A 16,132-nucleotide genomic window follows, 5' to 3' on the forward strand; every position below is an offset into this window, starting at 1 on the left:
TAAATATCCTTCTCCACCACCTATCTGTCAGTTTGTCGCACTGTGGTGGCTTGTGTGTTGCTATAATGCCGGAAGCTATGCCACTGGTATTTGAATACCAGCAGTGTCACCCATGGTGGACATGTTTCAGTGGAGCTTCCAGACTAAGATAGACTAGGAAGAAATGCCTGATAATCTACCTCAGAAAATTAGCCAGTGACAACCCTGTGGATTACAACAGAATACTGTCCAGTATAATGCTGGCAGATGAGCCCCCTGTGTTGGAAGGCACTCAAAATACACAGTGGCTACAACAATGAACTCGAGCATACCAGCAATTGTGAAGATGGCATGGGACCTGGCAGCATTTTGCTCAGTTGTACATGGGGGTGCTATAAGTCAGAGCTGACTCAGCAGCAGCTAACAATACATCTTTGTATGTGTAACCAACCATCGGTTATCTATATTAAACTAAAGAAGAGTTCATACCAGTGCCTCCAACTCTAATCCATTACCACGTGGATCGTTCTAGCCTCCTTCCTTTGCTTACCTGTAACCTCCCATTCCAACAGTGCGAAGCCTGGCTCCTACCATCTGCGACCCATTTACTTAAATGTTCAATTCCACTGTACATATATCGGGATATCAGGATTATTAACCTGTATCCCTGTGGGAAACAACTGAATGAACAAGAGCTCAGTGCTTATGTGTAGCTTTTAGTCTTGTAGACTCCATTTCCAGAGTTACTTCGGTGAGTATTCTTTCCTCCTACCCATTTCTGTGAGGTTATTTCATACCTTGTAATACTGTTAGATTGTTTTCTCATATTCTGCACTCCACCCTGGGATTTCCTGAACTCCTAAATGAGCTTTTGAAAATTTGTACACATTCAGGTTTACTCACTTATGGTTTAAAATTATGTGGGTTTTGAAAAATGAGTATTGTCATATATCTACCGTTCCAGTATCATAGAGATGGTTTCACCAGCCTAGAGAATCCCGTTTGCTTCATCCTCCCCTTTGCCCCAAATTCCTGACAACCATAGATCTTCCCACTGTCTCTGTAGTTTTTTCCCTTGTCAAGAATGCTGTGTAATTGAAGTCGCACAGTATGTCATACAGTATGTATGACGGGGTCCTTTCACCTATCAGTTTGCATTTAAGATTCATCCATGCCTTTTTTTTTGGTCAAGTTTTACATTTAGTCATCATGTCTCTTTAGTCTTTCCTTCTTTTTTTTTTTTTTTTTATCACACTGGCGTTTGTGAAAATGGGAAACCTGTTACTCTGTAGAATAAACCCATTTTGGATTTGTCTGTTTTCACATGCTTAGGTTCAGGAATCTATGGCAGGATTCCCACAGAAATGGTATTGTGTCCTCAGTGTGTCGTATCAGGAAGTACATGATGACAGTTTGTCCCGTTGTTGGTGATGCCTGCCAGGATTTGCCACCCTAAAGTTACTGTTTTTTCTTTTGCAATTAATAAGTCATTGTGTGGGAAGACGGTTTAAGGCTAATAACGTGTTACTCCCCAAACTTTTACCACAAGTTTTATCATCCGTTGATGATTCTGAATCAATTATTATGATGTTTACCAAATGGTTATATTCTATTTTCATCATTTCTTTTATATTAGTCATTTGGGTTTTTTACTGAAAGTAAGAGCTTTCTAAAGGGAGACTTGGAATTCAGAAAATGTTTTCAACCTTAAGGTTTGAAGCGCATGCAATTGAATACCTGGGTTTCAAAACTATTGTCTTTGAAATTCAAAGCTGAGCAATGAGGCCTTTGTTCTCGGTTGTGTCCACCTTCTGTCTGAGGAAATGAATACCACTCAGCTGGTGGGTGGAAAGCCACAGGGTCACAAGAATCATTCAAGCTAGGAAAAGTCCCTAGGCTTAAAATGTCTAAATATTTCTTGCTATAAGAGTTTTCAGTGTTGTAAATTTTCATATTTGTTGTGTCTTTAAAGGTGTTTAAGAAGGAACTATAGGATCAAAAAATGAATGTATCATCACTTGAAGTATATGATGTGACTTAAACTGGTAATGCTGCCAAATTGCTGACAAATAATTAATGGCTATACCCCACCGCAAAAAAAAAAAATTACAGCTCAAAAGAACTTGAAATCTTTTTTCCTTTTGAGCAGCTTAACCTTCCCATGCCCCTCCAAAGGCTAACACCACTAATTTGATTAAACTCATCAAAGATTACTTTATAATGTCAGTCCAGATGCTCCCCAAATTAGGGAATTGGAATTAATGAATTTGTATTTAATATCACAGGTTTTGTATTTTGAACCTGGTGATGTTTGTGTGTTGAGGGTGAATGTATCCTCTGCTGCTGCTTTGCCTGCGTGGTTTTAGAGGCTCCTTCGCCTGTGTGGTTTTAGAGGGCTTGCTTGAACCAGGTTTGTTTCCACAGGTCATGGATTCTGTAACATCTTCAAGACCTGTCATGTTTTCTGAAGCAAAAACATTTCTGTGCCACAGCCTGGCAGATTCTCAAATGTTAAATATATATAGAAGAATTTTTCAAAGTGATACTTATTGTGGTTTCTTGTAAATATACAGTATTTAAGTCACCTAATAGGAGAATATAAAAAATAAATCCCATTGAAACAATACCACCAAAAAAAAAAGAAAAAAATACAATTTCCCATCTTCTTTATGGAGATTAGCCACAAAAGAACCACAGTTTAACTGCTAAAAGTCTCCAAAGTTTTCTTTTCCAAACACGTCCCTCTACGTTAATGACTGATCAAGTATTTGAAACCTGACAGTGTTCACCTTGAGACCTGAAATAGAAAGGAAAACACAGTTACAGTTACTCAGTATGCATGTTGCCTGTAGTATGCACATTGGGGTTTGGGTGCATTGTCTCTGGGGAGTTAATGTGATGTTTTTGAGCATACCCTCACACATCCTTTTTACACTTAAACTCTAGAGAAATATGGCTGGACTGTCTTGACTTCTATTGTTTCAGTGGCCCATGCATACCAAGGTGATTGTAGTTTCTATTTGGCAGTGGCATTTATCTTAAACTTGCGTATGGGGAGAGGATTAAGGGATATTGGATATATTATTATTATTATTTTTAACAACCATCGTGTAAACAACGTCTTATTTATTTTATGTGTATTGAACATGTGATTTTTTTAAATCAGTAGATCCTTCTTGCTATGAGGATGAAGGAACCTTTTTTCCAGTGTTTCATACTCAAGTCCCACCAGAAGAGTATGAAAACCATGTAACGTATGCCAGCCAAGGTATGTTTTAATTTGTGTGATTATATATGTTGTTACAAGGAAATACTAGCTATATACAGAAATATTCACAGATAAAATGATTTGATATCATTTAATCCATAGGTGGGTGGAAGTGGGTGAGGTTCTAGATACAACAAGATTGGCCACGAGTTGATCATTGTTGAAGCTCAGTGTTAGAGGTTCATTATTCCATTCACTCTACTTTTAGATGTTTGAATTTTTACGTAATAAAGAGTTTTTGCAATCTGGCTGTAAGTAACAGAAACCTGATGAGGCAAAAAAGAGAATTATAGAAAGAATGCTGGCTGTAGACAGCTTTCTTTGTTTCCCAAGAGCATATGCTGTGGTTGGTCATTGAGATGGAAACTTAATTCTAAAATCCTAGAGGAGACCAACTGATCAAGCTTGCTTGGGTCATGTGCCTAACCCTGGTCCAACCAACTCATCCAACCCAGCAAGGGTTGGGGTCACGTAGGAATATGGCAGCTCCTGCTCCATCATCACCGGGATTGGGAGAGAGGGGACATTTCTAGAGAGAGGATTCTGGCTGGGTAATCCAATGCTTTTTTCTCTACAATTTATTAAAAGTATACTTTAAAGAGACTTATTGCAAATGTATACATAGCTGCATTTAATTTGAGTTATGTTAATGCTGCATTGTTTAAGAGTATATGAAACATCAACTGAATGAGTGCACTTCATATTTCAACTTAAAAGACTACAAGCAACTTGAATTACGGGAAATAGTTATATGTTGTATGTCTAGGGTGGCCACTCACCAAAAAAGTAACTCATACTTCAGCAATTGGTAGTTGATGTTGAAAATAATTATGTGCTGTTGATTAAAAAGTAAGCCTCCAATTATAAAGCAGAGCCCTGGTGGCTTAGTGGTTAAGAGCTCCACTGCCAGCCAAAAGGCCAGCAGTCCGAATCCACCAGCTGTCCCTCAGAAACCCAATGGAGCAGTCCTACTGTGTTCTGTAGGGTCACTATGAGTCGGAATCGACTCAATGGCAATGGGTTTGGTTTTTATAAAGCACACATTTATTTTTCCTCGAAACGTGTAACTTAAAGTTGAGTCAGATTTTTTAGGGTGTCTGAAAAGAATTTAACTCCAGATATTTTACCCTTTTTCTAGCCAGCTACTGTCACCAAAATTTATTCTTTAGGACTAAATCTGCATTGAGTCTTTGATAATTAGCTGTAAACACACCAGTGGACTTAATTCTTTTTATTGATGTGACCTCTATTACAGAACAAAGGTAACTTTAAAGTAAACCTTGTTTGGATTGAGCTACTGGCTGGTGTATTTCCCTTTTGGACTTAAAAAAAAAAAAAAAAAACCTGTTGCCATGGAGTTGATTCTGACTCACAGCAACCCTATAGGACGGAGCAGAACTGCCCCGTAGTGTTTCTAGGGAGCGGCTGATGGATTTGAACTGCTTACCTTTTGGTTAACAGCTGAGCTCTTAACCACTGTGCCACCAGGGCTCCTTTGGACTTCAATGTGGCAATTCTATTATGTAGGGTGGGCTCCATTTGTCACTAAAGGGAACGCCTCCTTTTTATATATATTTTTAGAGCTTTAACAAAGTGTTCAGATAGTCTTGTTTTAAAAGCTTTAAATGTGACAAGGATGAAAACAGGATATTTAATAAAGGGAATAAGAGTCCACAAGTTTTTCTTACCTGTGAGTTGAGCACTCAGGGACTGAACATTCCAGAAGTTTACTCACGCCTTTTACCAAAGGTCCAGAAAAACTGACAAACTGAGTGGGGCTCTAGGGGATTATACAGATGGGATGTAACCATCCAAGATGCTTATTCTAGTCCTTGCTTAAAAGACAGGTTTGAACAAAAAGTTTGTTGCTCAGAAAGGGTGATGGCAAATTAACAGAATAGCAGGAAAGGAATCCAGTCTTTAGGGAAAGTTTTGTTTCATAGAAAGACCAAAATAAAATATATTTTAAAATCCCCATTAACACCAGAGATTTCTAATTCACCTGTATCACTTGAAGTTCTTTTCATATTTTCCCAAGGAATCAACAGCAAGAAGTTTGATACATAATAATAAGGAAAGATGTTTTATGAGAATGCCATTGGAAGTCATGGTAGCACATTTATCTTTTTCAGATAAATCTCCATCTATATTAGATTTCTGAATATGAAATTCAGAAGTTGGTTCTATGTGTGTTTTATTTCTTGAATATTTTAGTATCACCTTAAATGAATTTTCAGCATAATTGACAATTATAGTTATGAAAACATTCTGAACTTTTTTAACATTAGGTTTTACCTATGATGTGGAAAGAAATGAATCACTGATCAAATCAGATAAGAAACCTTCCTCAGCTACAGAAAATATTGAGCTCAGGGGTAAACATAACCAAGATTTTATTAAGAGAAACATTGAGGTATGTACTTAGAAATTCGGAAGCCAGAAGGTGTGACTAAGTGAGCTATGAAAATCATAATAGTTGTGTTCATTGTCTTTAAATATATTTTTTTAAACCACAATACATGTAAAACAGTATGTATAACTGGACAGAAAGTTTTATGAACCAGTCCTTATCTTGACTAACATTTGATGGGTTGACTTTTTATTCCATTACATCCTGTCTTACCCTGTCTGATTTTATCCCTTTTCAAAAATGCTGTTTGCAATTCAGTATGTTTACAACTCATAAAGGACTCTGAGACTTACAATTTGAAAAACATTTATGTAGATAATATCCTTGGACAATGTTTCCAGATTTTAAATTTTTTTTTTTTAAGTAATGAGATTGATTTTTAAAGCTGGTGCATTTGGACATTTGAGTGGAAAATGCTCCTGGCACAGCAGAGGCAATGGGCTGGGGAGGCCAACTGGTTGACTGCCCCCTGAGCCTCCTGGCAGCTGGCCACTTGCTGTGATGAGTGTCCTATATCAGGGGCTTGTCCTTGCTCTTGCAGGTGCTGCAGCCTGACTTGGCTTGTCCTCAAGACAGACTCAGATGATCCAATTCTTTTTTTGGGTAAATTGAATTTACACAAGTATAAAATTAATTTACAACAAGAAGTATAAGTGTGGGTGGACAGAAATCTTATGGCAAACCACTCAGGCACTTAAGTTATTAGGAAACTGCACTGGTGAGTGTGAAGTATTAGCAAGAGGAGAGAGAGAATTCCTCCCCGTGAAAATGCGATGCCTTTTCCACAATTGATGATCCTTTCCAGGCAGACTGGATTCATGGGTCAGCCCTCCACTGCCAGCACTGGTCTCTGGGGCTCTTGATTTTTCCATGCTCCGTATGGGCAGTTCTACCCTGTCCTATAGGGTCAGTATGAGTCGGAACTGGCTCGACAACAACCGTTTTGGACGTTTGGGTGACCTTTGCCCAAATACCTTCTTTCCAACTTGATCTGTCTCTTGTCTTTGCACTGGCTCATTCTGTGTTTATTGTTTGATTTTTTTCCATGAACAGTAGAGTTTTTCCATATCCACATTCTTACTGAGTTCTCCCTACCGCTGTTATAGACAACAGGTCTACCGTAGCTTTTTTCTTCTCCTTTTATCAGTAGTAGTTGAATTTTTGTTTAAACTCCTGGTATGATATTCATTTAGTGGATATAAGAAGTAGCAAAAAGATTCCTTTCAGATGTCTCAGAAAATATGGTTTTGGAGTGATATATATACTGACATATATATTAAAAGAGTTCTGACAACTGGTTTTGTTTTCTACATACATACGTATATATACAGATATTTATAGTGTTTGTTGAAATGTGAACATGAGGGTCTGCATGTAAGGGTAATATCTTTGCTTGAAGAATGTACCTATATCAAAAGTTTGGCGTAAAATAAAATTACTTTTTAAATATAAAATGCCTGATCTCACAAATTTTACCTTAGTGTATCTGTACTGTAGAAACCTCAGGTCTCATTTTTATTTTCCTGAACTATGAATTTATTTGAGTGTTTAATGTGCCTATTGATAAATTTTGTAGTTGGCCAAGGAATCAGGAAACCCAGTGGTTATGATTGATAAAGAAAAGAAAAGGCTTGTTGAACTTTTGAAGGACTTAGACGATGGAGACTTTGGACTTTCTAGTTCTGAGGTATGTAGACTCTGACATCCTGTGGTCTCTACGTGTCTTCATTTTGATTTTTATCATGTTGTTGACCCGTCGGCATAATTTATAGTCATTTTCCAGATTATGAGACAATATTTTCTGACTTTAAAAATATCTGGTTTTACAAATTTATTTTTATTGAAGATTTCAAATTTATTCTTGGTGAATTCATTATTGACTCGCAAAGGATTATTTTATGTAATTATATGATGACTGCACATTGGTTATCACAGTAATGACCTCTGTCTGAAGTGCCAGTGACGGGATTAGTTCCTGGTGACATATTAATGCATTTCTCTTTATCCCTTTATTTTGGACATTTTTTATTATCCCTAAACTGGCTTCATGGTATTTCAGTGTAGTAGTTTTCAGTAATCCTAAAGATCGCCATCCTGCTCCTGTCCCCTAACCCTGACCATCCAGTTCCCTGAATAGTAGGGAGGAGTACTGGCTGAGCCTAAAGAGGGGAGCAGCATGTCATCTGGGAGGCAAACCCATGTATTTATAGGGCCCACGTAGATCACATAAGAAGTGCCACATAGATCACATAAGACGTGCCCTGCAACCTGCTGTTATCGAGTTGATCCCGACTCAAAGCAGCTCTATAGGACAGAGTAGAACTGCCCCAGAGGGTTTCCAAGGCCGTAAATCTTTATGGCCGCAGATTGCCACATCTTTGTTCTGTGGAGCAGCTGGTGCGTTTGAACTGCTGACCTTTTGGTTAGCAGCTGAGTGCCCCAGTATTTTGCACTTGTTTGTGTACTAAACTTGTAAGACAACACGCTATACGTCAGCAAAGAAATATTCTCTCCTTTTTTCTCCGAAGCACTTAGCCTTTGTTGTCTAGTTTTGGTTCCCTAGGCTTAATAGAGACATAATGTAGTGAATACTGTAGACAGCCTGCTCAGATCCCGCTTACCTGGCAACTCTCTGTGCACCCATCTCCCAGCCTTCAGGCTAAGGGTGCACAGCTGCTTTGTTCCCTGGAGAATTGGCCTGGGTTAAATTGGAGCTGAACAGGCCGGGGGGTCACCCTCCTTCCCCTAGCTCCCTCACCTTCAGGTGGGATTAGCTCTGTGGTACAGTTTATCCTTCAGAGCTTGCCCAGTGATCTGACAGACTCATTTTCGACTGAGACTAGGTCCTTGCTTGGTTTCGTTTGCTTGTCCTAGCCTATTTTCCTCACACGCCTTCACTCAAAAGCATTCCTCCAAGAAAGCACTTGAATGAGAATCCCTGTTTCAGACTCTGCTTGGGGAACACCGAGCCTAAGACTCATAGGTGCAGAGCATAGTGTTTTGTACACGGATAAAGTGGAGCATGTGCAGTGACACCTGGGGCTGGTGGGGGAGAGTGAGCCAGTCCAACAGGAGCCAATGCTAGCATCAGCTGGGCGCTACTGCGTGGAAATCCCTGCCCAGGGCTGCCAGCATCTTCGAACTTTTCAGGAGAAGCTAGACATTCAGATTTTATGTCAAACATTCCAATTTTAAAATGTCAACAGCCAATTCAATTAAAAAAAGATGCCATTGTGGGCAAATAAAATATCCTGCCCCACTCCAAACCAAAAGCACAGCCACGCAACATCACAGTTTACAACTCCCGAATAAGCCTTCTGGGGTCTGTCTAGGAATGGACCATGGCATTGCTATGTCTGGGACTGGCAGGATTGCCCGGGGAGGTCCCATCCCACCCCAGAGGGCAGCCGGGCTTCTTCATGCCAACACATGATGGAAATGTGGAATAGTGATGGACTGTTTACATATCAAAAAGTTGATTTATTTTGTCCTCATTTGAGTTATCACTTGGGCAATGACTAAATTCTGGATGCGAAAACCTCTTTCTGGAAGCAAGTAAGGTTTCCACTTTATTTTTAGGGTTCACAAATTTTGTCAGAATGTATTTATGTCTCTAAAAACCCTTTTGTTCCTCCTTCTACCTTGTGAAGTCTTTTTATCTGAAGGTTTAAGTTTAGGCGTTTCTTTAGCTCAGGAAATTATCTTCTATTATTTCCTCCCATCATCTGTTTTCTCTCCTTTTGGGGTACCTATTATCAGTTGAGAGTATGATTGGGTGCGAGTAACCGAAAATTTGATAAATAGTGGCTTAAACAAGGAGTTTAATTCTCCTTGGTAACAAAAATCCAGGTGTCAGCAGTTAGTGCCCTTTGTTTTCCTGCTCCCTGTCCTTAATGTGGCTTTTGTGTGAAGGGCTCTAAGATTGCTGCTGTATATGTAGGGAGTTTGTTCGTTTTCCAGCAGAAAGAAGGGTGAGGGTAAAGAGAAGGGATGCCGTTTCTTCTAGGAAGCCTTCTCCGTCCACTTCATCTCCCTGCCCCTTCCTACCCACAGAGGTTAGTTGACCCTCCCCTGGTTCCCATGGTGCTTTGGGCTTGTCAGCACACTTGAGACCTTATTACAGAGGTCTCTGCCAAAAGACTGAGAACTCTTAAGAGCAGAACCCTGTGGGATTCATACTGAATCACCAGTGCCCTGCATAATACCTATGCACAGTAGGCGTATTTTTTTAATGAACGTTATTTGTTTGTTGTTAGTTGCCATCGAATTGACCTTATGCACAACAGAACGAAATGTTGCCCAGTCCTCTGCCACCTCCATAGTTGTTATGAATGGGTTTTAAATGACAATATGAAACTAATGTTGATTGAATAAGGCGTTAGATGACCAACTAAGTTCATGGAATTCAAGCAACAGAACTTATAGATCCTGTGTTAGTTTTCAGAGACAAAGTCTGAAAATACCAGGCCCATTAGAGGACAAAACTAGATTTTTAACTATACAACATAACACAAACTTTTTTTTTTTTTTTTAAGAGAAATGAGAATGTTATGAGAACCACACTGCCTGAGGGCTAAGAGATTTGGTTCATGGAGGTGGGAGGGGAAAGGGCAGGAATCCACAAAATGTAAGAGGACACTTTATACAGGATTGGCAGATAAGTAAATCATAAATTTAAAAAGTTTTTTGCTTCACTGTCCCGGTATGAATTCTGTTTGTTTTGTGAAGTCCTGAGCATTGATGTGGCAGTCTATACAGCACGTTTTGGAGAGTACACAGTATGGCAATGACCTGGTGACGCTGGTTTCCTCTTAGGGTCATCAGTCCGGCTGGCTGGTCCCAGGAGAAGGATATACGCTTGCGGTTTCTGAGCACCGGCAGCTTGCTGAAATTGATACAAAACTCCAAGAGTTCTCTGCAGCCTCCCCAGCAATTTCCAACTTTGCTCCAAGACTGGAAAGCCAGAATGATCAGGTATATTTAAGAGCACATAGACTGTTCAAGTTTATGTGTGCTAAAGCCAGCTCATGCAACTTGACAACCTTCTTGTTAACTGAAGAGGTCTCTTCCCAGTTGCTTTTTGTCATGACTACAATGGCAGTAATAGTAGGTTTCATAAAAGTGTGTATTTTCCTTTGCTTATTCCACTTTCTACTCATTTTTCTTTCAGTTGGTAGTTCACTGGGATGGAGCCACTGAGGACATATTTATTTTAATCTTCTTATAGCTCTAGTATTTAGGCCAATTCTTGATCATGATCAGGAGGGAAGAGGAAAGAGAATTGATACAGCACTCATTGGTCCTATGAGAGCCTTATTTCTCTTTATTCCTTTCCTACTAAGTACTAGCAATACCAGCTGCTTGTCACGTATTCTGCCACATTCTTTGAACTCCGTTAACATCAAAGAGTGAACCTCACTAAGTTAGTGATTTCTCTCCTGTGAGGGTTTTGAAGTGATGTGTGTCCTCTTTCAGTGTTGTTATTGTTGTTAGGTGCCATTGAGTCAGTTCCAAATTATAGTGACCCTGCGTACAACAGAATGAAACTTGTGCCATCCTGACAATGCTTGCTATCCTTGAGCCAGTTGTTGCAGCCACTGTGTCAGTCCATCTTGTTGAGGGTCTTCCTCTTTGGCTGACCCTCTATTTTACCAAGCATGATGTCCTTCTCCAGGGACTGGTCCTTCCTGATAACATGTCCAGAGTACATGAGACAAAGTCTTGCCATCCTTGCTTCTAAGAAACATTCTGGCTGTACTTCTTCCAAGACAGATTTGTTCTTCTGCAGTCTATGGTATATTCAATATCCTTCGCCAATACCATAATTCAAAGGCATTAATTCTTCTTCGGTCTTCTTCACTCATTGTCCAGCTTTCCCATGTGTATGAGGTGATTGAGAATACCATGACTTGGATCAGGTGCACCCTAGTCCTCAAAGTGACATCTTTGTGTTTGAACACTTTAAAGAGGTCTTTGGAAATGCAATACATCATTTGATTTACTCGATGCAATACATCATTTGATTTCTTGACTGCCACTTCTGTGGGTGTTAGTTGTGGATCCACATAAAATGAAATCCTTAACAACTTCAATCTTTTGTCCCTTTATCATGATGTTGCTTATTGGTCCAGTTGTGAGAATTTTTATTTTATGTTGAGGTATGATCCATACAGAAGGCTGTAGCCTTTGATCTTCATCAGTAAGTGCTTCAAATCCACTTTTCTTTCAGTAAGCAAGGTTGTGTCATCTGCATTAATGAGTCTTCCTCCAGTATTGATGACGTGTTCTTCTTCATATAGTTTGGCTTCTTGGATTATTTGCTCAGCATACAGATTGAATAAGTATGGTGAAAGGATGTGACCCTGACCCACACCTTTCCTGATTTTAAACCATGCAGTATCCCCATGTTCTGTTCAAATGACTGCCTTTTGGTCTATGTATAGGTTCCTCATGAGCACAGTTAAGTGTTCTGGAATTGCCATTCTTCTCAATGTTATCCGTAATTCGTTATGATCCACACAGTTAAATGCCTTTGCATAGTCAATAAAACACAGGTAAACATCTTTTTGGTATTCTCTGCTTTCAGTGAAGATCCATCTGACCTTAGCAATGATATCCTTCATTCCATGTCGTCTTCTGAATCTGGCTTGAATTTCTGGCAGTTCCCTGTTGATGTACTGCTACAACTGCTTTTGAACGATCTTCAGCAAAATTTTACTTAAGTGTGATATTAATGATATTGTTCAATAATTTCTGCATTCTGTTGCATCACCTTTCTTTGGAATGGGCACAAATATGGCACTCTTACAATCAGTTGGCCAGGTAGCTGTCTTCCAAATTTCTTGACAAAGACAAGTGAGCACCTTCAGCACTGCATCTGTTTATTGAAACCTCTCAATCGGTGTTCTGTCAATTCCAGGAGCCTTGTTTTTCTCCAGTGCCTTCAGTGCAGCTCAGACTTTGTTCTTCAGCACCATCAGTTCTTGATCATATGCTGCCATCTGAAATGGTAGAATATCGACCAATTCTTTTTGGTACAGTGACTCTCTGTATTCCTTCCAGCTTCTTTTGACGCTTCCTGCGTCGTATAATATTTTGCCTGTGTTGTTGTTAGGTGCCATCAAGTCGGTCTGACTCGTAGTGACTGTATGTACAACAGAACAAAACACTGTCTGGTCCTGCACCATCCTCATGATTGTCGTTATGCTTGAGCCCGTTGTTGCAGCCACTGTGTCAATCCAATTTGTTGAGGATCTTCCTCTTTTTTCCTGACCCTCTACTGAGTGTGATGCCCTTCTCCAGGGACTGATATCTCCTGATGACATGTCCAAAGTATGTGAGATGAAGTCTTGCCATCCTTGCTGCTAAGGAGTGTTCTGGCTGTACTTCTTAAAAGGAGATTGGACCAGGTGGCCTCTCTAGGTTCCTTGCAGTTTGTGATTCTCTGATACACATGTTGGAAAACAGCTGTTTCCAAAACGTAACTTGCTAAAATTGGTTCTCCATAACTTTTCTACTTTACTCCACGCGTCTGTCAGTTTGTCACACTCTGGGAGCTTGCGTGTTGCTGTGATGCTGGAAGCTATGCCACTGGTATTCAAATATTAGCAGGGCCACCCATGGTGGACAAGTTTAAGCTGAGCTTCCAGACTAAGATAGACTAGGAAGAAGGATCTGGCAGTCTACTTCTGAAAAAAATTAGCCAGTGAAAACCTTATTTTGCCCATAGAATCCTTCAGTATTGTAACTAGAGGCTTGAATTTTTTCTTCATTTCTCTCAGTTTGAGAAATGCTGAGTGTGTACTTCTCTTTTGGTTTTCTAACTGTAGGTCTTTGCACATTTCATTATAATACTTCACTTTGTCTTCTAGAGCTGCCTTTTGAAATCTTCTGTTCAGCTATTTTACTTCATCATTTCTTCCATTTGCTTTAGCTATTGTCTGTTCAAGAGCAAGTTTCAGAGTCTCTTCAGACATCCATTTTAGTCTTTTCTTTCTTTCCTGACTTTTTTAGTGACCTTTTTCGTTCTTCATGTATTATGCCCTTAATGTCATCCCATAACTCATCTGGTCTTCGGTCATTAGTGCTCATTGTGTCAAGTCTGTTCTTGAGATGGTCTCTAAATTCAGATGGGATATACTCAAGGTCATACTTTGGCCTTTGTGGACTTGTTTTCATTTTCTTCAGCATCAGCTTGAACTTGCATGTGCGCAATTGATGGTCTGTTCCACAGTCTGCCCCTGGCATTGTTCTGAGTGATGATATTGAGCTTTTCCATCGTCTCTTTCCACAGATATAGTTGATGTGATTCCTGTGTATTTCATCTGGCGAGGCCCATGTGTATAGTCACCGTTCATGTTGTTGAGAAAAGGTATTTGCAGTGAATAAGTTGTTGGTCTTGCAAAATTCTGTCATGCAATCTCAGGTATCGTTTTTATCATCAAGACCAGATTGCCAACTACTGGTCCTTCTTCTTTCGATAGTTCCCTCAAATATTCTTTTATAAAGCTGGTAGACGGTGTAGAAAGACAGCAGAATTGTAGCATTTTTTGAAGAAGCAAAATTCTTATTTTCCCTACAGTTAACAATTCATGGGCACTAGTTTGGTGTTGGGCGATAGTTCCCGTCTGAAGAAAAGGTGCCTGGTCTTCTTTTTACTCTACTAACTACCAGTTTTGTAAAAGAGTTTCATTAAACTGTATCTATGCAGTATTGGATAAATGTGATTTTCTTGGTCCTTAAAAGGATTTTAATATCAATAACCTGCAGGTGATAATTCTGATTTATAGTGAGACTTTTTTCTAAGCCATCAATTGAAGGAAGGTTCAGGGTCTGGATTAAGGCCAGTTGAAACTACCCAGGAGAAAGGAGCAGAGTCAAGATGGCCTAAAGAAATAGTTTGGTCACTGGAACAACCTATATAAAGCCATCTCAGCTTAGGTGATGTTTCTAAGGGGCCAACTCAGCTGCTTCTGACTCCCTGAGAGAGCAGCAGTAGTGGTAGTGTTCCACCACTGATTTCTGAATTGGGATCAGAGTTCTTGGAACAGAGAGAATTGGAATTTTTGTTCCCACCCAAATGTACTACAGGACAGTGACACTAGTTATTCTAGTTGTTTTATGCTACTAGGTTCCCTTTCCCAAAGATGGAGGAATAAAATTGTTCAGAGACAGTCTTTATTCTTTTTATGTGTCAGCTGATTTTTTTTTGTTAGATTTCAAGGGTTGCTGAGATCTCAAAGATGAATAGTAGAAAGTGTCTTTTTCTTGCTGTCAAACGTTAATTCTTGAAAGACAGAATTTAGAGATTTATTTTAGCCATTAGATGTCAAATAAAGCATGCATATGATCAGATTCTGTCACTGTCATCTAAATCACATTTTCAGAATTCACGTTTATGGTTCTGATAAAAACTTTAAAACATAATAAAAGGGAAAAGCAGTAATTACTTTGTTGACACATATCAGGTTTGTATATTTTTATGTGAAACAATATGTATTTAGAGAGAAAGGAGAAACTGCATTTTGGGACTCCCACTGGATGCAGCAACAGAAATGTAACATCATGGTTGCAGAAAAGAAATAACTGATGCTTCTTGCATGCAAAGCAGAATGTCTTCTGAGCTTTTTGTTCAATTACCTCTTGGTATTTTTCCTTTCTAACTAAAAACAGTATTGCACATTGTATTTTCAAGCCAGAAATGCTCACATGGCAAATTATTTTATGGATATTATTTTTGGATTGGGATACTTTTTTGAATATATTACAGTGAAAAGTATCTCGAATAAAGCCTGCATATCTATTCAGTTGATGAGTGGGCTCCAATCTTTTACTGAGCCACAAATATTCACAGTGTATGTTCATTTTATTTTTATTTTTAACCCTTCTGCAAAGCATTAACCCATCTGTAATTTCTCTTCATGCTCCTTGAGAAAGAATGTATTTTAAGTGGAGGATAAATTTCTGCTTTTCAGCACGTATTAATTGAGTTTCCATTGTTGTGCAAGGAATTGTAAGGGGCTCAAATATAAGTAAGATATGTATAGGACCTCAGATCAAAGAGACTGGCTTCAAGGTCTGGCTTTACCACTTACTACTTCTGTGGACTTGGGTACTAATTAGAAATACTCTAAACCTCAGTTTCCTCATCTGTAAGATAGGAATAATAATACTATTCTTCAGGATTCCTGGGAAGGGTTAATATCTGAGTTAATATATATAAACTGCTTAGCACAGTGTCTGACGTAGAACTCAACCAATGCTATAATCACAATAATAGTAATAATAACAAGTGATTCACGGGACCTAATTGCTTTTGGGAGGCATAAAAATATACATAGATAACTGTGGTAGAAGACAACTTAGGTCAGACCCATAGAAATCATGCCCATTGCCATTGAGTCAATTCCCACTCATAGCAACTGGTTAGGACAGGATAGACTGCCCCATAGGGTTTCCAAGGAGTGGCTGGTGGA

General features: G+C 39.2%; 1 protein-coding gene across 7 annotated transcripts in view; it reads left to right on the top strand.

Moving 5' to 3' along the window:
• FSIP1 (fibrous sheath interacting protein 1) overlaps positions 1-16,132 on the top strand; it is a 173,805-nt gene that overhangs the window by 30,213 nt on the left and 127,460 nt on the right. For 5 of the 7 annotated variants that reach the window (XM_049897841.1, XM_049897837.1, XM_049897843.1 and 2 more), the window contains 4 exons: positions 3,146-3,247; positions 5,536-5,660; positions 7,234-7,344; positions 10,473-10,631. In XM_049897841.1, the coding sequence (XP_049753798.1) occupies positions 3,146-3,247; positions 5,536-5,660; positions 7,234-7,344; positions 10,473-10,631 (497 nt within the window). The remainder of the gene's footprint in view (positions 1-3,145; positions 3,248-5,535; positions 5,661-7,233; positions 7,345-10,472; positions 10,632-16,132) is intronic. The other 2 variants (XM_049897842.1, XM_049897839.1) reach the window with 1 other exon arrangement.

The sequence above is a fragment of the Elephas maximus genome, chromosome 10, assembly GCF_024166365.1.
Source record: "Elephas maximus indicus isolate mEleMax1 chromosome 10, mEleMax1 primary haplotype, whole genome shotgun sequence".
Taxonomy (NCBI): Eukaryota; Metazoa; Chordata; class Mammalia; order Proboscidea; family Elephantidae; genus Elephas; species Elephas maximus.